This window comes from Trachinotus anak, unplaced genomic scaffold (assembly GCF_046630095.1).
Source record: "Trachinotus anak isolate AG129_WGS33_773 ecotype Australia unplaced genomic scaffold, CSIRO_AGI_Tana_v1 ptg000010l, whole genome shotgun sequence".
Classification (NCBI taxonomy): domain Eukaryota; kingdom Metazoa; phylum Chordata; class Actinopteri; order Carangiformes; family Carangidae; genus Trachinotus; species Trachinotus anak.
In genome coordinates this window covers 15,062,757-15,089,460 of record NW_027273861.1, presented here as the reverse complement: position 1 = coordinate 15,089,460, position 26,704 = coordinate 15,062,757, and the positions used below count along the sequence as shown (strand labels likewise).

Here is a 26,704-nt window from a genome sequence, read left to right as displayed (position 1 = left end):
AGTGGGATTCAGAGGAAGCAGTCGAATGAAATAGTTCCCTTTCAGTGTAGTTTTCAAGTCTTCCCTTTCATGGGATTTTTAGGACAAAATAGACTTTGGTGTTATTACTTCCCAGATAAAAGGCCCACATTTAAATACCACATGAAGGTTTGTCACCCACTGGTTTGTATGTATGCATTAGTCTGCCAACACTATGTGTGTTCAGTGGTCGATGCTGCTTCAAAAAATCACTTTTAGGATGAATTGTAGACATTTATAAAGACGTTATGATTACATAGTTAGTTTTTTTTCTTCATTGTTTGTTTGTAAGACAATTTCATAGCATATTTCCAAAATCATTCCGATGTCATGCATTCCTGAATACCATAATGTGTGCATACATATTATTTTTATCTTACTGATTTTTATCTTTACACAAATTCGGGGCTATGGTTCTGATTTTCTGTGAACCTGATAGCCGCCACCACCCATGAACTGGTAGTAAATGTAATTCAACAAATTAAATTGTGAGGATGACACTAAAACCCAGTCAATCAATTCTAGCTATTTGCTGTCATTAAACCAGCAATCAGCTTGTATGCCTTCATGTCAGTGCAGCAACAGATGCTTTGCAACAGACACTGGGGAAGGACAAAAAAAAGAAAGAAGAAGAAGCTTTTTCCCTACAGGAATGCCAAGTGAATATTGAAATGTCTGTTGATCATCAGTAAAAGAGAAACTGAGAGGTGAAATGTTGTGAGTTTAAAAGACTCGGCTACATCCATACTCTCCACATCCTGAAACACCTAATACACACACACACACACACGCACACACATACCTACACACATCAATGTGGCTTTTCCATTCAAACTAATGGACGCAGGGGGCCACAGCTATGCGGTCGCCACCACTGACTTGTGCAATGATATGAAAATCAATACATGTGGTAAAACAGCACCAGACGGTGCCAGACAAGCTCTCCGGCATCACTGCAGCCATTAGAGCGGTACTCACAACAATGTAATGTTTCCCTCTAATTCGATTTTTTTTTTTTTTTTTTAGCCTCTTCGCCTCATGTCTTGAGTCAGAGAGGATGGCCGGAGTTTGAAAAGGGGAGAGGAGGAAAGGAATTGATTATATTGAACTGATGGCAACCACAGCTCACCCCTACAGAATCAGTTTATTGCTTGTTTACCGAGAGACTAAAGGTTACTGCAGGTCTAAATGTCTAACAGACCCACTACAGGCCTAAACCTTTTGCTTGCCTGGGTGCTGCACTGCTGTCGAGGGTGATAGTGATGAATATGACACCCTGCGCTACTGTCCGTGACAATCACAGTCCAACTCTCACTCAAACTGGTTTGTTTCTACTGAATCTATCAAATGTAAAGTTAGCAACAATAAGACAAAAAGTCACCTGAAATAACATTCACAGTGCTCTAATAAAAACATAACAACAGTGATGAAATGAAATGTTCTAAAACAAATAAAAGGAATAAAAACTCATTGCGCCCTAACTTTGTATTTTCTTTCCTTTTCTTTTTGTGGCACTCTTCCCTTCAGAGCCACGTTTTGAGCGTGGGCCGTCCCAGGAAGGCGTCTTGTCTTGCTTGTACTTGTAGCCTAGTGCCAGGTGGTGGCGACGGAGAGCCCATTATAGATGTTTCTCCTTGGTGACCCCGTTCTGCACGTGCTTTCTGCAAAGAGAGAGAGAGAGACAACAGTGAGTGAAGCAAAGGAGTCCCCGTAACAGAAGAGAGAAGGAATAAGCGGGATATCAGTGGTGTTCAAGGCCAGGCAGATAAGGAGCGCCACATAATCTCATGTCCATATGGTCTCAGGCTCTTTGATCCCATCTGTCTATGAGGGCCGCTTGTTACACAAGCTCAGCAGGCGATCTGCTCTTTCTGCATCCACACCTGCCTTCAGGAGGGAGGAAAAGCCAACAGGGATGGACTCTCAACCTGCTTGATTTATCACATCTTTGGACTGTAGTTTTTTTTTCTGATACTAACAGGAGAGACTAGGGGGTAAAGTCATCAGCAGCTTCAGGGTCTTCGGGGATGCAGTGGTCAAAGGCTACTATGATAATCATCAGAAGGTGATAGGGGGTACACATGACGAGAAGAAACCAGGCTAAAGGCAGCTCCACAGATAAAAACAGATGAATCCACAACTTCAGATAAAGACACAAACAGATATACTTTGGTTTTAGTCAAGTTAGCATTTTCTTGTTTAAAGCTCACTCTTGAATAGTGCTGACTACCCATTTACACATTAGTAGAAGCCACTGTTTTACACAATACAGTGGCTTCTTTGATGGCATCAAAGAAAAAGGACAAAACAATCACAGGGCTCCATAATACTCTATTGTCTGTCCTCATATAGAGCAATGACAACTGTTAAATAACTGTTAGGATCAGTCAGGAAAGGATACTGACTCGTTTGTGTCTTTGTTTTTGTTTGCCAAAATTTTCTGGAGTTGTGTTTAGTTTTTACTCTCTGCAGCTTACATGTTTTAGGTCAAAAGAAGTTGGATAAATAGTTTTTTCTTTCGTTTAAGTCCAAAATTTTACTTTTAGCAGTTTGATAAATACAGGCCCTGGTCTCCATCTGGTAGCATTACTACAGTCATTAGTAAGAGGCAGTGGGAGAACTTAACAATGGTTTGAAAACCTGTCACACTGCAACAGTCCTTCTCTTTACACTAGTTCATGCTTACATGTAAATGATCTCTTAAGTAATAATTTCATGATGTGGAAATTCTACTAATACCACCTCAAAACTGCAGCTTTGGTTTCCTGCCAAACTGAAAACAAACCATTTCCAGAGAAAACCTGCCAACAGTTGGCTGGAGGTGTTTTGCTGAACAAAACACAACGACAGAATCTGTAGGTGCGGCTCACCCCTGGGCAGAGTTGTGATGTCCAGCATCACCATCGTTGTTTGCTGCCTGAGTGTGTCTGTGCAGGCCTGCTGCTGCTGCCTTGTTGCCATCCTCGTCCTCATACTCCCTGACATCATTCACCTCCTTCATCTTTAGCACCTTCACTACGAAAATAACAATGAACTGAAAAAGAGAGGGAGGAAAACAGGAAATACAAAAGGATCAGATTGTGTCAGTTTTTTTCCTTAGGATAAATAAACATTGGCCATAAATTCATTGCAGTCCTGAATAAACTTGGTATCCTTTCTGTATCTGTGTGTTTCCTCACCAGGAACCAGTAGATGTTCATGAGCAGCAGGGCGAGGAGAAGAGCATTGAAGAAGAAGTAGAAGGGGATGTTGGGCACAGACTGAAGGCTGGACACACATGTGGCGTACAGCACTTTGAGAGGGAACCAGTAGAGACGGAACCAGAACCTGACAGAAACAAAGCAAAAACCAGAAATAGAAATATTATACTGTACATATTTCTTCAGTTTGTTCACAAGTGAGTAAGAGGCAGGCAGAAAAATTATGATGGTCTGCAGATAACAAAACCTTCAGCTGTGATAGAGAATAAATGGGGCAAAAAGAGAAAAAAGATTTGTCAGAAACCAAATGTGTGTGTGTGTGTGTGTGTGTGTGTGTGTGTGTGTGTGTGTGTGTGTGTGTGTGTGTGTGTGTTGAGCCTCACCAAGTGATACTGAAGCTGACAGAGCCCATGTTGGACAGAATGTCGTTGAGCAGGTAATAGCCTCCACCTCTGGACTTCAGGTAGATGTTGAGCTTGGTGAACTCCAGCTGGATGTCATTGATGTCATGAAGGAACAACACCAGGATCCCTACGTTGTGGTATCTGAAGGGCAGGGAACATACAGTACAGTATTTGCATATTTAATTTTATTTCTAATACGAGTCCTAAAGCCTTTATAGTGAAACTGTAATTATAAATAAGATATTGTACCGTCAATGCAGTCAGCAAAAGACAGAAAAAGTAAAACACTCCCAGGAGCACCGCAGTTTATTTTGAACGCTGTCTCAGTTCCCAGGTGTAGCATCAATTTACTTCCAGTTTCTATGCATTTTATTTTTATTTAATTACTGGAAATGACACCACTGAAGCGTTTCTGATTTTGCTTTATCAGTTTACCCGTTTATGTTCTAGTTCTTGCTGAACTGTGGCTCTTATCTCCTGTATTCTGTAAAACCCCCGTATTTGCAGGCAGAAAGTTAAAAACCTTACATGCGTACACTCCTGTCTATTATATTGGTGTTTCAGTGCTAATGTTTGTGTGGTCCAGTCAGAAAATGAAGAATCAGCCAACCACATAAGTTTCTGTTCTGCATTTCCTTGGGTGCAATAACACATGAAGAAAGATTTAGTGCTACTGGGTGCTGACAACAAGTCACTGAACTACAATGACCACAGTGTAATTTATCACTATGACTAAGTGCATCTGTGCCCTTTGGCGTGGCCGTGTGTCTACTCTGTCTTGCTGCAATAATTTCACATAAACTCAATGAAAGGACATTTTGAAAAAAAGTCTTGATTATCAGATGGATCAGCTGCTGAATCATATATTTTGTGATGTTTATGCTCAAAATTATTATTATTATTTTTCTTTTACTTAAAAGGCACAAGAGTACGCTGAACAAAAATACCTGAAGGCGTAGGAGAAGCAAATAAGTGCCAGTGTGATGATGTGGTGGACCACCATGACAGCAGAGTCCTTCCTCCATGCGTCCATGTAGACTGTAGCATAGATGGAGTGGCCATAGAAGCTGCCCTGGATCAGGTAGGCTATGGCGATATCTGTAGGCACTGGCATACCACTCTTCCAGTCTGGAGGAACAAGTATAAGACATGGGGAGTGGTTAGGAAGTGATGAATAACATTAAGGATCTCAGCTTTTACTTTAAATTAACTGATAAAGCAGCTTCAGGAGAGATTCGTTACTGTGATCTTGAGGTTTGTTTTTGTGGCGTTTCCTGATACAGCAAATGCACACAACTATGTGGACGTTTGTAAGCCATTTTATTTTAGCTGGTAGCTTGTAGACTACAAAGCAAACATTTTGTCTAGATTCCTGTGTTTAGGACAAATATATCTCTGCCGGCCATGCCATGATTTTTTTTAAATCAAATCTCCTACACTCTTAATCTAAAACTTGAGGTTTGTGGCATAAAATGCATTTGATGGGCCTGCCATACACAAAATACATAGATGGGCCTTCTACACCATTTTACTTTACATTGTAATCATGGCCTACTTCATATTAACTTGAAGTAAATACATTTAACATGCTGTCTATAGGTGGCACTGCAGCAACATGATAAAGTTGAGCCGGAACTCAGTAAGTCTTACTCATTACTAATTGAGCAGTCCTTGTCCACAAATAATGGCTGCCTTCAGCCAGTCACTATAAATTGCCATCAATATGTACATTTTGACACAGATCTGATTCCAGATGCAGATTAACAATGAAAAAGTTTGTATTATCATAATGGCAGAGGAATGCACTCTCTTAGAGCTTGTGAGAAAGGACTTCAACTGTCTTACCCTTCTTCCTCTTTTTGTCTGTTTTCTTGCTGTTTCTTGTTGGGGATCTCAGACTATTGCTCACAGTATAAATTAGGATTGTGTCATAATGATCACAGAGTTGGAAACAGGCATGCCAACAGACCTATTTACTTGAGACTCACTGCTGAAGTAAATAGCACAAGCTCAAGGGGAGGAGGCACTTGTGTGTCTCTTAGAAATGTACTAAATCGAACAGCAAGTGATAAAATGGCACCACTCAATGTCTCGCAGAACTCTTCAACATGGTGAACAGCTATTGAATCCAAGAGATTTGGATACAAAGTTAAGCCTGATTCGGCAAGTGAATGGCCTATTTGTAAGAAATTTCATTGCAAATCACTGTGGAGGCTGGACAAAAAAAATAAAATTAAATCTGCACTCATTCAATTTAAAAACCTACTCCAGTGTTTTATTTGAAGTTTTTCTATCTATAAGAAGATATATTTGTAGTTTTAAGAACCAAAAACCATCTCAATATAGTTTTACATCTACTCGCTCAGGCATCTACAACAACAGGTCAGTTAGCCAATCAGAAGAGCTGCTCAGAGCCCTCGTGACATCACAAAATAATGGAAGTCCTGACATCTTGTTTCAAGTCACAGTATTTGCATAAGTGAGTACATTTGTGGATTAAACTGATTTTGATACATTCAAATCATGTACATAGCACCTAGACCTGCTTTACAGTGAACAAAGGCAAGGAAATCTCACTTTCTACAATATAGAACTTTTAAGTAAAAATTAGATGTGAAACATCCAAATTATTTCATTATTACTATCCAGTTATAATAACAGGTCATTGAATTTTGAAGTGGATTTGAAAAATAATTTTAAAATATTCCATTTTACAATAAATGTCTCTCCTGCTTTATTATTTAGTCTTTTGGTTTTGTCCACATTTTAATTGGTTGGTTGCATATGGACATGTGCAGTTAATGCGCAACAATAAAAAGCTCCAACACACAGTTGAGTGATGAGTATTCATGAATATGTTGTTTATACAGCAGTATCGTTGTTATATAACCCATTTAGACACAAACACAGTATAACCAATATCTCCCGATAGTGAACTGTACACAGTGACTTCCGGTTGGGTGGTGGTGGGTTGGGGGTGGGAGAAGGCTGGAGGGATCAGGTCTGGGAATCCTTGAGTAGGTTTCTAAAGTACCATGGGTGAAACAGGCCAAATGTATGTTAAAGCTACTTGGCCAGCTCATTTCTCTAAAACCTATCAGATGTTGGATGGAAACTTTCTCCTCAGGGGTTTGAGTAAGGTTTGTCTCGTGTGAGATGGGGTTACATTTGGGCTGCGTGTAATGTTTATTGATTGGACCTTCCGTCATTAAACATTGAGAAGAAGGCTGCAAGATGGATCACAACAGAGGAGCTGCCAAGGGGAGGCATGGGAACTGAACCTCCTTTTATTCTCCTGGAGACTGAAGCCCCCCCCACCCCTTTTCTCTTCATGACACTCTAACCCTCCTCACTTACTTGGATTTCTCCTCATTTTCCGCATTCTCACCTTCTCTTTTTAGCTTCACATCTCTCCGTCTCTCTCTCCCTCGCTCCCTAACAATCCAGTCCCATTACACTGCCTCTATACAGATCTCTGGCTGACTGCAGCTATGAAAGATGAACCTGGCAGCTTTGCTAGCTCCACTCAGAAGAGTGGAGCTGGATGGGAGCCCTGACACCTCCATGTCTGATGGGAAAGGCAGAGAGACTATAAAAGATATCTCTGAATTATAAGTGGAATCCCCATTACACATCTATCCTCCATTAGCAATGCATTGATGGCCATCACAAAACTTTCTAACAGTAATTCTATTCTCCATTAGGTACAATTATACAGATCATTTTTGTTTTAATGTATTACATCATAGACCTTTGGTCCCAGTTGGGTTGTTAGATAATTTCTATGCCTTTCTATGACAACAAAAAGAACATAACATAACTGCTAATTTCCCCACTGTGGCACTAACGAAGGATTATCTTATCTTATGATATTTTGTCTTATTTTGTCTTATCTAACTTGCATCAGTGCTGCATCACTGATTAATATATGAACTCAAAGCTCAAAACATGCATGAACCACAAGGCTGTACATCCTGTATGCGATGCTATATATATCTATTCATCTGAATAGTCAAAGTGGCATTTTACCCCCACAGTGTCTATAGGATTGGGCCATGCTGCCTGCAGCTTCATTATAAATAAAATGAGGAGCTAATTATCTATCAAAAAACTTATTGTGTTAGAGTACTATTTGATATACTTTTTCTGACTTTGGTATTTATCTAATATGGAGCAGCTTCAAACAATGAAGTGAACACAGTAATTCAATTTCAGTTCAACATGTTCATAAAATAGTAAAATCTGTTTCACGTCTTCTATTTTAAGTGATGAAGACGAGCAGAGTTCAACAGATCCTAAAGATGAATGGTGCACAAACTGCTAATAAATGAACTAAATGAATAAATGAACCTTAACTGATGTTACATTATCTGTTGTTGTGTATCTTACTGTAGAAGACAGAGGGCGGGTCATGGAAAAAGGAGTAGGAGCTGAAGAAGAGCAGGTAGGTGCTGTAGCACCACGACATGGTGTAGAAGACCAGCTTCCACGCGCTCTCCGGCATCTTGGCAGCATCTTTAGGCAGCAGCCTGCACCACTCTGCTAGAGGCTGCAGCGACAGAGCAGAGAGAAGAACAAGATTCAAACAGGGGAGAGGAAGTGTGAGGAAGTTGCACTCAGAATTAATTTAGCTGTCTCTACAGCACTGCAGCTGTGGGAACTGCAGGCAGGTCTCTGGACACAATCACTGATTAAATGAGTTGGTGTTTTTTCACACACTTGTAAATTCAATATTAGGCTCTTGATTCAGTATGTGTGGTGAAGCAAACAATTCACTGCATGTATTGCTCACGGTCTGTTAATACATTTTTGTGGCTTCTGAGCTGAGAGGAATAGTTATTTCTGTTTTATTGTACAGAACTGCTTTTGTTCTGTGTCGTATTACCAAGGCTTAAAAAACACATTTCAGCTTTTTCTAATTTCATCTTATGAAATGGAGATGAGGAGGGACATTTAGAGAGAGGTCTCAGAGAGAAGGCTGGTAGGACAACAGATGTTTTTTAAAGGGGTTGTAACTGTTATAGGGCTTGTAACAACTTTAGGGCACATTTTTCTGAACTAATAAACACTGGCAGCAGAAAAGAAATGGGTCTAAATGAGAGCTAAAATGAGGAGAGCACTCTTCTATCTTCACATAAACATATTAAAATACCAGGACTTTATCACAGAAGATTCCAGACACAATGTAAACTAAACAAGACAGCTGACTGAAAAACATGAAGTGATACATGTGGACGGAAACAGCGAAACTAATACCACTTTTGGACTTTTGTTTTTTTAGGTCAAACAACAATGCTCTACACTTTTAGGATTAGAAATAAACTTCATAAACTTCATTTTTATAGTGGTTTATATTGAGATGTCAATAGAAAGTGTAAGATGACCCACTATTTGGCCTGCTGCCAGTGCTACTAACAGTGTCAGGATGTTATATACACACATATATATTGTATATACATATGTATTTATCATGCACATTCACACATGCCCTCCATTTCCCTCTGTATGTGGTTCTCTCCCTGTTTTTTTAGGTCAAACAACAATGCTCTACACTTTTAGGATTAGAAATAAACTTCATAAACTTCATTTTTATAGTGGTTTATATTGAGATGTCAATAGAAAGTGTAAGATGACCCACTATTTGGCCTGCTGCCAGTGCTACTAACAGTGTCAGGATGTTATATACACACATATATATTGTATATACATATGTATTTATCATGCACATTCACACATGCCCTCCATTTCCCTCTGTATGTGGTTCTCTCCCTGACACACAGTTACACATGTGCTATCATTAGTACACTATAGTACATTTCAAACATGTGACATGCCCACAGAAGCATGTCTTTCAAAAGTCTGCTTATGGTTTGCTATGCAAGCAGAAATGGAGGAAGTCAGAGAGAAGACTCATAATGTGCTGATGTAGCCTGATAACATGACCCCACCCACCTACTCACTGTGGGGCTATGTTATATTCCTCCTTCCCCTACCCAGTCTTACTGCCTCCCACCTTTTTCCATTTTTACTTTTCCCTCAGCCTCTCTCAAAGTAGTGACAGCAGACACTCTGAATAACAATCATTCAGTTTAGAGAAGTGAAAAAGACTGATAACTATTTTCCAAAGCAGACAAACATTTAAAGGAGACACACAAAGGCACACATGGAGGAGCACAGACAAGACGAGCAGGCAGACAGGTAAGATAGGTAAGATAGGTAAGATAGGTACATCAGTTAGGCAGTGAGACAGACAGGTGTTCAGTGTTTCATAGCTGTGGCACGCAGGAAACCAAACCCAGCTTGCCGCCTCATAAACAAAATGCCACACACACACACACACGCACAAACATACACACGCGGGCGCGTGCACACACACCTTTGGAGAGCAATGAAATGGTGTAACTGGAGGCAGGAAAGTGAAAGTAGCCTGTGTCAGTGATACAGTGTATCTCAATCACTTGTTACTAAGCAGCTAGTAAACAGGACCTGATCTGACAAGGCTCAGTGTCCAAATACATGACAAATTAATCGAGGGAGTGTGGCTACGGCTAAATGTAGACCATGTAGTCTTCGACAGTCACTTTCACAGGAATTTTGTTTGATACTTTTCCTGTCCATGAGACAAAAAACATGACACCAGTACTCTGTCCTGTCTTTGATCTGCACTTCTGACCTAATTTTTTTTCCTTTTGCCTCCCTTTCTTCTGTTTTTTCTGCTGTTTTCTGGATTTGATGAGTTCCCTGCGTCACACACAAAGGATTTAAAACAAGACAAGGAAGGAAGTTGACAGGGCAACACCGATGTAAGATAAAATGCAACAGAAATACACTTTGTGGTTCCCAGTCGCTGACACGTTTCAAGAAAGAAAGGCAGCATGCAGGGAGCACATGACCCCACCAGGAGCTGCTGATTGGTTGAAACTGTGGGGACATGTGCTGCATGTTGAGTAAGTCATGACACTCGCCGCATTCTTTTATGTCTTCAGTACATCTGTATCAGTCCCTCTCTATCGGCCCTCCTATCATCTGCCCCTCCTCCCTTCCCCTTTATGTCTCATTCTGCCCAGCTCCCTCCTTCCTTCTCTCTCCGCCCTCATGTCTTCCCCCTGCCTGCGACATTTATTTATAGAGGCCAGCTGTCAGCACAGAGCAAGTCTTCCACCACATCATCTCCCCCCCCCCCCCCCCCCCCCTCCAACACACACAAAAACATAAGCCTACGCACACTCATGCATGCTCACCAACGCTGAAATACAACAAAGGGTGATAGAGGTTTCTGCAAACAGCAGCCATGCCTCTGCAGCTGCTACTAGTGCATACCCACATCCTATCTGTGCTATTTACCTCGATATTCTTCTCCCCACTATTTCACTCTGCTCTGTTGTTTCTAACATCATGCCTATGTTATTTCCTGTCTTCTACAGTATCTCTGTGGCTACGTCTACACTGCTTACAAACTGGTACGAGAGGTCATAGTTTGGTTATGAACCATGTTTTACTGCTAAAGCGGTAATGCAGAATTGTCATGTAGGTAGGGATAGTTAATATGAATATGGTGTATTTCTGCAGATTAGGGTTTAATTGACTAATCACTTGGCATCAGAAGATGAAGTGAGAAATCTCAACTTATCTGAGCCAAAGATGTTTTATTTTATTTTTTTGTCTGACCAACAGTCCGAAACCAAAAGATATTCAGTTAAGATATTCAGATATTCAAGCAAAGCAACAAATCCTCATATTTGAGAATCTGTTTGGCATTGCTATTTGAAACATGGCATAAACAATTATCCACTCCAGACTGTACTCAAAAACAGTGTTTTAAGAATACTGGTAATAACTGAAAAATTATTTACAGAAGGGAGTCCAAAAGAAAATATATAGCCATTAATCATGGCTACTAAAGGTTTAGCTCAAGAAAGTGACTGTGTTTATGTATCTGCTCATTTCACTTTCTGAAAACATTAGTTAGTCATGGCTGAAAGTCCCAGACACTAACACAGTAGATGTAGCCTACAAGGCCATGTTCAGAATGTCATTAGCACTGTGTAGAAAAAAAAAAGCTGCTCCCTGCTTATCCATGGGCCCACTGCGTTCGTGCAGTGAGCATGCCAACATAGAGGTCTCAAGCCAAAAGAAACAAAGACAACAAAACATTTTTAATCCAGGAAAAAAGTGAACCCAGCTCAACCTCTGCCACAAACCAATGGCAAAAGTTGAGATGTGATCCTACACAGCACTGCATTGTCCAATCAAATAAATACAAGTGCACATTCATACCAAATTACTTTGTAACATGAATGGCATATTCTACAGTTTACTTTGTGGTTGCGGTACAGAGGGTAACTGTCACTTTGATAACTTTCAGAGTTGTGAAATCCTTCCTCATAGTTTTATACAAGGCTGTGCAATGTTTTAGTTTCTGATAGGCTTTTCAACTCATAAATCCATTAATATTATATCAATATAATTTTGATTGTCCATTCTGCAAATTTACTTTAATTTCCTTTATTCTGTACACATGGCATTCTGATATGGCATCCATTGTATGCCATATTTCTGCCCATAAAGGGTTTTTGGGGGAGTTTTTCAGATTCAAGGATCTAATGATGATATTTGCAGGTAAATACTAAGATACTACATTGTTTATTGGTTAGTGGCTGGCCTTCCCTGCCAGGGGATATCACTCTGACTGATGTGAGTGATGTGACCTGGCACTAAGGAGAGAAGACTTGTGTTTCAGGTTTAGTTACCCAAGGTGTTTACTGGAGAAATGTGATGTTTTTTTCCTCCCAGTTCTGGATAGAGTTGGTCTCTCTATATTCTGGTCGCAGCCAAAAGCACACAACAGGGACAAATTCTTTGTTTCAAATGCAGATTCTGAGATTATATAACAGCCTGCCACCCATTCTTGTCTCTGTGTGCCACACAGCCCACCATCTCTCTGGGTCCTATCCACCCACTCCATCCAGCTACCCTTTGGTGTTCTATGAAGGCATTACAGAGTCGCGGTATAGCAGGTCAAGGACATTGAGATAATCCACTCGTCCTCTGTCGGATAAATGACAGGGCCTTGAATTACACTCAGCTGGGACCTACAACCATTCAGCGGCTCCCCTGCTCTCTTCCCTTCTCTCTCTGACAGACAGACGCTGGCTGAACTCTTTCTCTAGCTCGGGGCGTCACTAGCTTTCATTTCACTGCCCGCTACTGCCTCTTTCTCCCTGCTAAAGAGAGAGAGAAGCAGCCTTAAAAGAGAAGCGGAAGAGAAAATGGATGAGAAAGAGCAAAGAAATTATAGAGTCAGTGTGAAAGAGACTTGACGACAAATAAGTGGTTCCCTTAGCAACCATGCAGGGATGCTGGCAAAGCCCTAGTGTGGCTGAAAACTTCTTCCATCTCTGTTCCACTTCAGTCCTGCCTCATCCGTCCTTTCCCCTCTTTCCTCTCTTTCCCTGCTAATCTGCAGCTGCACCAACACTGCTCTCCCTTTCACCCTCCACTCTGTAAAAAGTTTCTCCCCCTCCTCTGCCCTTCCTGGAAGCAAGTGATGAGCGAGGAGAGCATGGACTCCATTGGCCTGTTGCATAAGAAGATAAACTGGGCCAGTGAGTCAGGACGCTGGCTCATGTGTGGATCTGTTCAATAAGGCTTGCTGATGTCACTCTGTCCGTCTCAGCGTCAGTTTTAAACCCAGGTCTGATATGGACGCTCTCTTTACATCATGGGGGGCTGGGGACTGACCCGGTCTGTCATTTTCCCTTCCTAACCAAATATCCCCTTCATTACACTTGCATTACTACCTCACATTTTATGTAAGTAAAACAACCTCACCCACCCCACCCCACCCATCTACCCCCTTGTTCTTAACAAGTAGACAGCTGTCATTGGGGATAAAGCTCCTGCTCCAGACGGAGGCGAAAAGATCCAGACAATACTTCCTTTGCTGACTTTTTATATGGTTGTGAACCCTGACTTGTACTGTTTTTCTATGTGGTAGGCATGACATTGTAAAAGGTGTTCCTTGTCTTAATGATGTGATGCAGGTTTTAGGTTAGGGTGAGGGTGAGGGTTAAAACATGTTGCCTGCAACCCTTTCTCCACCAATTCTTTTTCTTCTTTTACCATTCCTCTTTTGCAAGATTTAAGTTATTTATCAACAAATGGAGCTAAAATTAAAATCTAGTTGTAAACTGATTTGTAGTGAATATTATTAGAAGCATGATAAACAAACCATTTCATTTTACTTCACTCATTCTCCCTGATATTGTGTTCACTTTATCAAATTTCTTGTAGGGTGGTTGGTTATTTTGTTTTATGTTGCCTACAATACTACAATACCCATGACTCTCAACTGCTGATGCCATGTAGAAGAATCTGGTCAGAGATGTGAATTGGTGGATGTTTCTAAACAGGCAGACATTTAGTCATATAGGAAAATGACACGTGTATGAATGCTGTGATTCCCAGGTCTGGAACCAGGCTGCATTATTAGCAGTCATTCAAAGTATGTTAAAAGTATGAGACACTTTAACCAGAGCTGAGTGCTGTGATAATCAGGTTTTGCCCTTACCTTGCCTCTCTCTCTCTCTCTCTCTCTCTCTCTCTCTCTCTCTCTCTCTCTCTCTCTCTCTCTCTCTCTCTCTCTCTCTCTCTCTCTCTCTCTCTCTCTCTCTCTCTCTCTCTCTCTCTCTCTCTCTCTCTCTCTCTCTCTCTCTCTCTCTCTCCTTCTCCCCCAACCCCTCATTAATGTTGAATAATAGCAGCTTTTTCAGTCATGACCCCTTCGCATTCATATTCTGCCAACTCACTGGAAGTAGCTTGGGCTGATGGCAGACAGTTGTAATGCATGCTGGGAAATGAGTCAGCTGTTAATTTTTATGTGACTCAAGAAAAAGAAATGAACTACAGGTTAAACAGCTCACCATGAAGAAAGAGGAGAAACACTAACTCACTCACTAATCTAAAAAACTCACCTATATTGTAGACAATAGCCAGAGCTCAGGTTAAGGTCTGTGTGCTTTCACCACAGGAAATGACAGTTTAACAGATGTGTAGTGGAGGTTGCTATCTTATGTAAATATGGGAAGAAAATCCCCACAATTCCCACATGTTCATTTCATTTGATATGGTAACATTTAATGTACAATTTACTATCAGCTTGGTAAATGAAATTGTGTTTCATGAAACACACAGTCATGAAGTTTGCAGAGACAAAAACGAAGAAATGAGCCCCATCATATGGACCTTGAGGGGAAAACCTTTCTTTCTGGAGAATCATGGGATTTGATGAATATATAAAGCATATCTGAAAAAAGCTATCCCAATGCATGGTCAAACAGCATGTGATATTTTTTTGTCTTTCCATATGGATGATGCTGGACTGCTGGTCCACCAGGAAAACTCACATGACTCCCGATGGCCAGCCCAACACTTACTGATGGATACTGATGTTGAATCAAGAGGCTGGCTGAACATTTGAACCTGATTTGATTAAAAACACAATTATACCAGCCACTGTCACCAGTGAGCAAGCTAATTTGCACATAAGTACGTGAGTGCACAAGTAGTGATGACCCGCCTAGCCTCAATGAGTGAGGAATTGGGCACGGTTCATGTCTGAAACTCTACTGCAGCAGTCTGTAGTGGCACGAGAAAAACACTTTCTGAGGCATTTGACTTTGCTATCTTTCCTCACTGGTTACCACTGGCCATGGCAGATTTTTTTTCAAAAGTGACCTGTATCAAACCTGGCAACTTTAAATGTAGGGTATATGTAGATATGGAGAAACTCTTAAAATGCCATGAATTTCATTTAAAGGTTCTTAAAATAGCTTTAATAATGAGCATTTTCGTCCTTGAATCAGTTTTAATCTTGTTGGTTGGCGTGGCAAGTGCAACTGCCACACACACTCACATGTCTTTATCTGGCTCTCAGAGCAAGGGATGCACCAAAGACCTGTTTTGTAAAACTACAGCTGCAATGGTTTCAGTTCCTGCAGCACAGATACATTACATATATTCAAATAAGGATTAGGTTTGAACTTAGTCTTGACTGTGTGGGAATACATGATTACCCTGCACGGCAGAATTTGTGTTTTGTTTGTGTGTGTGTGTGTGTGTGTGTGTATGTGTGTGTGTGTGTGTGTGTGCGCGCGCGTGCGTGTGTGAGTCAGAAAGAAAGAGCAGCTGCACCTGGTCTAACCTATTAGTTGATCCCAGTGGAGGCATTAATGCCACACTCAAATTAACTCCTGGAGCATCAAAGATAATGAACATGAGCATCACAGCAAATGACTTTTCACTGGATTAAGAATCATACACTCACTTCCACTACTACAATTTCACATTTGTTTTTTGTTGATCAGCAGCTTTATTCACTGTGTCATAGCTTTGGGAGAGGATTATTAATGTCCACATTTGGACATTAGACATAAGACAAAATAAAAAGCTTTAAAACATGTTTTGGCCTTGGTTAAAATCAGCTGCTGGTCCTAAAAAGCACATTTTTACACCTACGTCAGAATAGCACAGAAAGACCTTTGAAGTTATCACCTACTGTGCAACGCTGAACATCATCTGCCACAATTTCATAAGCTGTAGTACATAATGACTTAACAGCCTTTTCAGTTCTAAATATTTGACTATACTCTTGCGTTTCATTATTTCTTCATCCATTTATTTTGTTTACCTGTGGCTGCACAGTGCTGTTTCCCTACCTACTGTAGTGAATACACTGTATCAGGACAAGCTGGCTGGGCTCGTTCACCCCCCTCATTCACATTTAATTTAAAAAAGAGGAATTTATTATATTGAATTTATGACAGGCAACAGCAATGCCAACAAAATCAAGATGAATTTTTGGAGCTAATAAGAAAATGTATCACACTCTGTAATTGTTTTGGCATTGGTTAATACTAGGCCACACTTTTAATCTTAATATTACTTAATTATCATGACCATTAATTCACCAAACATGCTATGAAATTTTGGCTGAAGATTGTACATTTATCCACTCTGCAGCAATCAACAATATATTTCCACCCTGTTCCATTTGTTCCGACCACATGAGCAATGGTGTACAGTAGTAAAGACACACTGTACTAAATAAGTAGCATACAGTAAGCTCTTTTTCTACTGTTTGTTCACAACAAGCTTGTCATGTGCAGTCATGTGGTTTTTACTTGTGTCTGATTACTACCATAATGCAATATACAATATCTATAGTGGTGCCTCAGGCTTTGTCTCTGCCATCATATGTGTTCCTACTCTGCAGAGGGAACTGAGCTCAGATGTGATCAGTAAAAGCAACAGAAAAGAAAGTGGAAAAATAAGACTTAAAGATGCTGTCTCAGTGAAGTGTTAAGATATTCACTCAAGCTGCTCTCTGTCCAAACTGACAGCTAATGGACATATGGCTGTCATTCATAATGCAGTATCTATGCCACTGGCAACACACAGTTAATGAGGACTGACTGTGTGCTTGAGTATAAATGCATTTGTGTGTGTGTGTGTGTGTGTGTGTGTGTGTGTGTGTGTGTCTTCAACAGGCCAATCTACTGTACTATTCAACAACAGGCGGTGGTTCATGAGCTCATCATAATTATTCACCCACAGATAATCTAAAGCTGGTCTAACACTAACACACACATACAACCTGAACACAAGCTCTTAATGATCAGAGTTGTTTTCAAACCTTGTCATGACAAAGTCACATACTTCTGTTATATAAGAAACACAGTATCAGGCTTAACCCCATATAGAGCTGAATAATCCGAAAACCTGCCCATAAATTCCATCCTTATTCTTTCTGGCCATATTGATTCTCGTTGACAGTATCATCCACACTTCAAAGGTCAAAAGAAGTATAAACTGTAAAAGTTGTGAATTTCAGTGACATATATACTATACATCAACTTTATCACTATATCTCAATATAGCATCATACTGACAGATCCCCATTGAGTCCCCTCCCTGCTGAGCACTAATACTATTAACACTGCTTACTAGGCCACATGAGACTACAGGTGATACCTTGTGTGTGTGCTAGCCAGAATCTTCTACGAGTTAGAGAAGTTCGACTGGGTGATGATTATAGCTCCGATATTGCAGACAGGCCTCAATAAAGTAACAGTGTAATGGAGTTAAGTAGTGATCGGATGTCTGGATTAAGGTCAGGTTATTGGTTCAGGTTTGGGTAACACCTAGAATAATGCAGATGCACAGCCCTGGGTTGTGTGGTGTGGTCATGTAAAACCTCAATAAAAATATGCTTATGCCCAAATCACTGTCCCATAGTAATATACATGCTGTATAAAATGTATGAAAACAAATTGAATCTAATGGCCTTGAATTTATATAATTCAATTTTGCTTATAATAAAAGATCTTCAAACCAAACAAATTTCAAAACATTTTCATTTTGATGCTGTTCCAGATGGGACATTTTAGACGTTTTAGACAAATATCTTCCCCAACTGTTGGAGTAACAACTCAGTGGTCTGTGTAGTCTCTCTCTAGTCATTTTGTTAGAGCAACCTCTGTATTAGATGTCAACGAGTTCGCCCACTGATCCCACTCTCAATCTTCAGGTCTGGGCTAACTAGCAATGTGGCTATGCAAACCCAATACCACATAATGGGTGGGGACAAGACAGGGAAGAAGAAATGAGAGGGCAGAGAGAACACAGCACAACAGATAAAATTTAGGTCAAGCATAAGAGAAAGACAAATATACAGGAAAAAGAAAGAAAGGTGAGATGGGGTGAATTTTGGAAAGAGGATGAAGAGGAAAGCCACGGGCAACTATTCTGATCACATTAAGAATAGGAAAGTGCTCCCTTTCTGATTGTGAGACCATGCGGATGTGACAGTCTCTTCCAAAGCCAAACAGAGAGAGAGAGAGAGAGAGACAGGGGCAAAGAAAGACAGAGAGAGAGAGAGACTGGGACAGAAACCTTTCTATTTGCATCCCAACATATCCCACCCATAACTAAAGTAAAGAGAAGCATCTACATCTTCATCGACACCCTACGGACAAGCACGCAAAGGCACACACACAAACATAGATATGGCCTAAAAGTGCATGAAATATGGTGTGTGATCCTTGCAGACAAATGAGCTTAAGTTTCCTCTGACACACACTGTTATAGAGTGGCCTTGTTAGAACAGAGACAGCTGCCAAGTGTGAAAGAGAGAGGAAGAGGAAAAAGATTGAGAGGCCGGCCACAGCGGCTCTGCAGCAGTCAAGGCCTCACAGCACATTCCTGTTGACCAGCAGAGTCTGACTGTCACAGTCCGCAAACAGAGCTGATTCATGATCCTGCTTTACAGCTGGTGGTATACTGGGTATGGCTGCTTCAGCTATGATTCACCATGTTAAAGAGTCTCCAACTATTCCTCATTTCTTCTTTTAGTGTTAGTTTTATGTTCATGATTACAACTCCAGGCTCAAACTACATTATGGTGTGTGAAAGAGGCTTCTACAAACTGTTCAATTATTGGTTTTTTCTTTGTTTGTTTAGTCTATGAAATGTCAACAGAGGTGGAAAAAATGCCTGTCACACCGTCTCAGAGCCCAATCTTCAAATATCTTGTTTTATTTAATCCACAGCCCAAAGAGATCAAATTTTGTAATGATACAAAACAGCAAAAAATTCTATCATTGGGGAATTGGAAACAAAGAATGAACCAAAAAATTACAGAAACAGTTAATGGATTATCAAAACAGTTGCTGATTATTTTTGACAAATTGATTGATGTTTTTCTCACACACATTAGCATGGAAGGAAGAATGAAGCGCCAATGTGGCTGCTCTGTGCTGTACAATTTTCTAAGTTTTCTAAAGATGTTTCTCAGCAGCGTTTGACCAAATAAGTGACATTGCTATGCCCTTTCCCATCATCGACCCCTGCAATTATTTATTGATACATAATTCCAAATACTGTCTATTATCTGTCGATTTGTTCAATGAACATATAAATTGTACAAAATGCCAAAATTAGTTAACACAAAATGTCCAAAGGGTTCAAAAAGGCTGCATCTAACAATTATTTTCATTATCAATTCATGGGCAGGTTATTCTCTCAATTAACTGTTTCTGGTCTATAACAAAAAAGACAATAGTAGAAATTGCCAATCAAAGTTTCCTAAAACCCAAAGTGTTTTCATCAAATCAAAGCCCAAGCCACAAAAGATAATGGCTTAAATGATTTCAATGGTCAATCATCATATTAGTTGCCTATTTCTGTTGATTGAGCAATCGATTAGTGGACTAATGGTTTCAGCCCTTAGCAGGTATATGGAAAACAGCACACCAATTACATCACTGGGAAATTTGAACTGCTCAGCTTGATGCTGAGTGCATTACAAGCGGGAACAACCCTGCAGGCAGCCAATCCCACAAGTGCACAAAGCCCAGCATCAGTGCACAAAGACATTCAGCTTTCTGCAGACACACAAGGTCAGAAACACAATGTGGTGCTGGCATTAGGCATGGTGTGATCTAAACATACACAATCATGCTGTTATGTATACAGTATATGACACTGATGTAAACAAATATGATAGATATAATTAGACTTACAAAACCACATATATCAGAGTGACAAATAATGATAAATTGCAGCACAACCTGTGTCAGAAGCAGGAGGGCTGACAGTTTTGTGGACCCTTAAGTGCTTTGTATTGAAATACATAGAGCCATAGATCACCTGTCAGGTGATGGTGAAAGTGCTGCTCGCCTAAACGCCATGGGATGATAAATTGGATAGCTGAGTCACGAAAGGAGGGGAGAGGAGAGGAGAGGAGAGGAGAGGGTGTTTTATAATAACCAAACTTTGTAACAACTGCTTGCAATCACTGTCAGAATTACAAGCAAGTATCACCTGAGTGGGCACTTTTGGCTGAATGGATAACACTTCCCCTTAACCACAAATCCAGTATAAGGTTTCTCTCTGCGGCTCTAATGGACAACAATGAGCAGCAGCTTAGTGGAAGGTGATCTGGGATCTGTGGTTGGGGACCTTGTCAAACCTCAGGCTGCTTTCACATTTAGAACAACACCAGTGGATGAGGTGCTGCTCAGCTCTCTGCACGGAGATAAGCTCTGCAACACGGCTGGTGCTGGCAAGCACACCGCTGCTTTCCTCTTTGAGTGTCTGCCTCAGTGTGTGCGTGTGTGTGTGTTTGATGGGATATGGGAGGCATTTATGGGGGCAGTTATAAACTGCTGCTGCTGAGAGGGTTTGACCACTGCCTGCCTTGTTTGTCTGTGCTGAACAGAGAGTGTGTTGCCTCTTTCAAAATACATGCTCTGATGCTGCTGGACATAAAAGTAGAGCGGTGGACAGAAGTTGCTTGTGTGTGTGGTAGAGACCACACTTTTAGCACCAAATGTGTGTATGTGGCATGTGAGTGTGTGAAAACTGTGTTGATGATTGGCTGCTGCATGCTGAGTCAGCAGGCTTGAGCCAAGACAGACAACCTCTTAGCCCACTTCTCTCCTCAGTTCCTTCCTTCCTCTCACTCCCCCTTCCTTATTTGCTCATTCATCCTCTCTGATTACACCATCTTCTCCTCTTAGGCCTTTCTTCGCTCACTCCAGAGCCATCTTTTTGTCTCGCTTCTTTTTAAATTCCCTTTTTCTCACTACTTTCTCACTTTCCTCTCCATACTGATCCTCTTTCTCACATCCTCTTAGACCCTGTACTGCTATAGTGAGAAGTGGCACATGGATGTTTTTGACTGACAAAATGTAACACACATAAACAAGTGTCTGAAACCTCACACGAACTGGTATATACATGCATATAAATGCAATGTATAACTCATAGACCACCAGATGAAGACCAACTGAAATTGTGCGGGCAAACAGAGACGCAAACCTGCACATATTCTGATAAGCATGTTTGTGCAAAGAGAAGGAAAATGAGGAAGGAGTACAGCTACTTTCACAGTTTCCTATGTTTTGACATGACATTTTAGAAGATTACTAGGTACAGTTTACAACAGTAGAGCAAAGAATTTCAACATATCTCTATCCAGTTTCCTGAGATGAATAGAAAGCTTTTGAACAGTTTGCTTAAAGGACACATTTACCTTTGTTTAAAAAGTGTCACTAGCACCAATGGATAAGTCAGGACATTATTATGCACCGCAGTGTATTTATGTAACAGCAGAGCTCAAGTGGCTTATCAACAAGTTGTGTTTAATTTAACCTGAATAGGTTCTGCTGTAATTCCTGCACTCAAGCATCAAACCAAATGTGAAACATGATGAAAACCATTCACTCAACCACACAGAGCTGTGTACAAGGGTCATCCCCACCCCCAGTACCTCATCCTACAGCATGCTCACTGACATGTGAAATGAAGCTGCCATGTGGAATCTGGTTTCCCCTCTTTGGGCAACATAAATACATAAAGATTGAAACATATAGAGTCCAATTCAGAACAAAAGATGATTCATCCAACCTCCAGGTTCGCAATGTTGACCTCATTTCTCAGTTCTTGGACAGCCTTTTTCATGGACCAAGTTAAATCACCATAAAGGCAAATGTCCATTCAATATCTTCGATGTATGTCCTACAGCGTGCTTGATAGCTTTAGATGTGATTGTATTTGTCACCGTTATTTTCCTAAAGATAACAGCCCAGAAATTAAGAAGAATCTCTTCAGAGAGGCTCTACCAGGAGTCACAAGTCTCACACCACAGCTTGGCTACTGTCACGCTGGTGTAACTCCAACACAAAGTCAAAAAAGCGGGTATCACTTGGACTGCTTCCACAACTAAGATACGTACAGTGGAAAATGCAGACCAGAGTAAGTAGAGACCTCAAGTGGGTCAACTTTTATTCTTCAAACGTGACTGGGAGTCCTGTAAGTAACAAAACAGGAAACTAATTATTTTTATCCATCAACTCTCATGGCAGACAGATTCTTAATTGCCCCAGCAACTTCTGCAAGTGGAGCTTGATTTTAGACGAGAAACAAATTTGTAAAGAGTCAACGTTTACTATGACCTGACAAACAAATATCCATCTCTATAAATGACAACTCTATTGATGCATAAATAATTTGTTTAGTGCACCGTTCTTTGAAGTCCTTAAATGGCATTTTATAGCACGTCAGAGGAACAAACATTCATTTCTCACATTACAGATCCCATCAACGCAGTCTTCACAAAATCACAACAGGATAAGATTACACAGTGCTTTGTCTACCAATGTCCAAGCAAACATTTAACATCTATAGGACCTCTGAATCGATTTAAGTATGTGTATTCATCATTGTCTTTGCCACTTTACTGCAAATCGAGCCAATAGCTGTTGTTTACTTCAACACTGTGAAAACCACATATTCAATCATTCCTGAAAGGATATTAAATGCATTATACTTTACTTAACATTCAACTTGCTGACTGAGAAAGCATTCTATTGTGTTCAAGTCAGTGGCATACGCTGTTCTCAAATAACACCTCAAATACTGTGGTTGTACACTTCTGACAACCCACCTCAGCTTCTGTGATGTATAACAGCAATATTCATATTGTATTAACTCAGCTTGGCTGACCTTACACTGAACTTCTCCTCTTCATCCCTAATGTAAGCACTATAAAGGTGGAATTACACAAGCACTAAATAAACAAGGGCATGCTGACTGATTCTTCATTCACATACATAAAAAAAAAAAAAAAAACTCAAATCGTCTTCCTCAGGGCTTCAACAGGGTCCTCTCATACTGTTCCACAGGATTCAGTGAATCACAAACAGAAATATAATAAATAAATATAATGTAAAGGGGAAAACAGGCCTCATTCTTTGCATTATCGGGCCACATCTGGCTTTACATATGGGGCCCTGAGCTACAGTAGGCTACTACAGCATCGTCATCGTAGCATCTACCACGTGTAGACACTCCACCCCCATCCACGATGATGGCAGAATAACGAGCCTGAGGCCACATCCTGGCTATGTGTGGAGAGAGGGCCCCTCCCTAACAGCACCAACTGGGTGGAGGTACTCAGGAGTTGGATGGATGAAGGGAATATAGGAGACCTGGGCATATGGCCAATCTGTCAGAGCATAGCCTGAGCATCTGGCCTCTCAGTGACATATTGTGGTTAGAAACAAGCAGTGATGCTGCTTTTAGAGACACTGCAGTTTTGTAAGTGCACCCTTTAGGAGAGGAGGACCTCTGCATGATTTGCAATCACCATGTCGCATAATTACAATTAATGAAAAAGCCCCAAAAAGCACTGAGAAATCTAAAAACGTCAATATAGTTTTGACCGTTAAAGATGGATAAGAGAGTAGAAAGGCAGGTTTGGATTGTATTCAGTGAGCATTCATCATAATAAAAAAAACATGCACAAAAAACAGATGCTGCTTTAATAGGTAACATTGTATCAACTGCGTTCAATTAGATGCACCACAGAATATTCTTTCAAAATGTCCACACCAACAATATAAATAAATTCTTAGTTCTAATTCTTTATTTTATCATTTTTATTTGTTACATCTTATTAGTTCAAATGTTTGCCTAAGTAAGTGTAAGTATAGATGAGGGTGTTGTCTAACATGCACACATTTCTTCCCCTGGGAGTCCCCTGTCATGCCTGCCAGCCCCAAAACAGACAGACACACACACACACACAGAGAGAGAGAGAAAGAGAAAGAGAGGGGACATGTCCAGAGTATCTGCCTTGAACCTTATGGCTGCTACAGCACACAGTATGTATTCATAAGGGCAGACTAGCTTACATCTGAACACTTCCTTACTCTGCTTGAACCTACCACCATCTTGAATGACTCACAAGATCCAAATGAGGACCTGTCGGAAACTGTGTGTGTGAGTGTGTGTAGCGACAGCTGTGTTTGTGGTAGACTGTGGGTCAGGTTAATATTTTCTGACGCTGGTTGTGATTAAGCCGTCTGACTGAAGGCACTCTGCTCCTCCTGACATTTTCTTTACCTTAAACCTACGACTGGATCCCCTGTTTGTTAACATCTGCTGTCCTCCCTCTCACCTGCTCGGAGCATGTGCCTTCAGAGACACCCCCTGAGAGATGCCAGGCTCTAATTGGAGAAATTATCTACTGAGCCAGTTGATTAAGGGATACCAATATGTTGCCCTTATTGTCCTGGGGGGTCTGTATGTATGTGTGATCCTGTGTCACCCACCTTGAACAGACTTTCTGTCAGTCCCCGCCTGACCTGCGTCCACAAAAAGGCGCAAATGAAGAACAGGGCGATTTCCGTCCAGGTAATGTAAGCGTTATCCAGGAGAGTCCGCTTGGAGAGCTCCAGACCGCAAGTGCTACAGTCCCTCCAGGCAGCCAGCATGACTGAGGAGGCTCTGGTGATGAGGTCCAAGTATCCCGGCATGGGCTCCACTTCCAGCGACCCGGTGTCCCCGGTGTGACTGCTCATTGTGGTGCGGCACAGGCACAAGAAAAACGTGGAAACCGGGAGGGGGGAAAAATACTCCAACTGAGGGACAGAGCAGCACAGTCCAGGCTGTGTGGCTAATCCGTCAAACCAGCCTGCTGGCTCACCTAAAAACGATGAAACAAGCTTATCTAACCCGCTTACTATCTTCAGTAGCCTAATTCTTTGTTTCCCAAATTACGACACGGGCCCATTCTTCGCGTTAAGCACAGTTTTATGAATGATAGCTGGGCCCACCGGGGTCTAACCAGTCACACCGCCTTTGTGGCTGGATTTGATGATCATACAAACCAATTACTAAATAGGGCTTTGAAATTGAGTTTGAGCCATTAGCGCCTGTCTGTCGGAGGGTTTCTTCTGACCGTCATTCCGCTACGCACACGGGATCATCGGCGGCAGCGGCGCGTCCTGGTTAGCCGCCTAGCTAAGTCAAATCAAACGCACACAGCAGTGAATGGACCAGCATTGGCGGCAGCTCCCCGGGATAAGCTCGCCGCTTGAATAAATGAACACCAAACGCGACGGGGCACACAAACGCCAACGAAATTCAAGCGGAGGTCTGAAGGTTTCCGTCGCCTTTCCAGCGCCAAGCCCCGCCAGCACATGCGCCTACTGTGCCGCTACGTCGGGTCTCATCTCCGTCCGTTACTCGCCTTATATAACGTCTCTGTGCCGCCTCTTGAGTTACAGCGGCAGGCTCCCCACTAGACAACTTATTCCAGCAGGAAGAAAAAAATAAAATAAAATAAAGAAAATAAACGAGAAGAGTGTTATCCCTTGAGGAGGGTTTGCCCGCTACGACGCCTCCGTCTCCGCCGTTGCCGCTCAAGGCTGCGTCCTGACGAGCCGCTGCTCCGCGCTCACTGGGAATCAACTGGCTCGTTGAAGCGGGGACAGCGCAGGTTTATGAGAAAAGGAGAAAAAAAAAAAAAGAAAAAAAAAAAAGCAGAGGGGGCGTGGCGTAATTAGGACCGCTATCTTCTTTTTGAACCCCTGCTGAACCGCTGAGGATTAAAGAGGGTGACTTAAAGAGACAGGATACTAGGCACGACATCACAGAGAGGATCCAGAGAGAGCTCAGGCAGCGCTTCATCATCTTCATCATGGCCGGATTTACCTCCTGAGGGGCCCTGGGGCAAAACAAATCTGCTGTTGACCCCCACTGGATATTGTAGTGTCATTATTTTCCTCTGGAGCTTAAATTAGTCGATTGACAGAAGAATGAATTGCCAAAATTTTTTGATAATTAAATAATGGTTTAAGTCATTTTCTTTTAAGCAATAATGGAAAAACGTGACTGGTACAAGCTTTTCAAAAGTGTGAATATTTGCTAGTTTGCTTTGACAGAAAATCAGTATCTTTGGGTTTTTGAATGTTGGTCAGACAAAAAAAGTGCTATTTCACTTGGGCTTTGGGGAATAATGATAATAATGTCCATTTTCTAACATTACAGAGAAACAATCAGTCGCTTCATTAAAAAAGACAATTGTCAGGTGTATTGATAATGACAGTAATTATCGGATGTAGCATTATAGTCCGTCTATGAAAGAATAATATGACCTTGTGCAAAGTTTTCTGACTGAAAAAAAAAGGAAAAAGAAATCGAATGAAATAAAAGAAATTTGATAAAATAAAACCT

At 41.1% G+C, this 26,704-nt stretch overlaps 1 protein-coding gene across 1 annotated transcript; it reads right to left on the bottom strand.

Annotated features, from left to right (window-relative positions):
• Window positions 1-1,506: 1,506 nt before the first annotated feature.
• Window positions 1,507-25,944, bottom strand: cers1 (ceramide synthase 1). Its single transcript, XM_071487843.1, has 7 exons — window positions 24,799-25,944; window positions 8,012-8,171; window positions 4,570-4,750; window positions 3,602-3,763; window positions 3,198-3,345; window positions 2,889-3,052; window positions 1,507-1,679 (listed from the first exon to the last, which is right to left on the bottom strand). The coding sequence occupies exons 1-7, from the start codon at window positions 25,045-25,047 to the stop codon at window positions 1,637-1,639; spliced, it is 1,107 nt and encodes a 368-aa protein (XP_071343944.1). The 5' UTR covers window positions 25,048-25,944; the 3' UTR covers window positions 1,507-1,636.
• Window positions 25,945-26,704: the final 760 nt, after the last annotated feature.

Coding starts and splice junctions, on each gene's coding strand:
- cers1 (XM_071487843.1), bottom strand. CDS start 25,047: ATGAGCAGTCACACCGGGGACACCGGGTCGCTGGAAGTGGAGCCCATG. Junction 3,764..4,569: donor TGCTTCTCCTACGCCTTCAG/GTATTTTTGTTC, acceptor CCTGCCCTTCAG/ATACCACAACGTAGGGATCC. Junction 3,346..3,601: donor GTCAGCTTCAGTATCACTTG/GTGAGGCTCAAC, acceptor TGTTTCTGTCAG/GTTCTGGTTCCGTCTCTACT.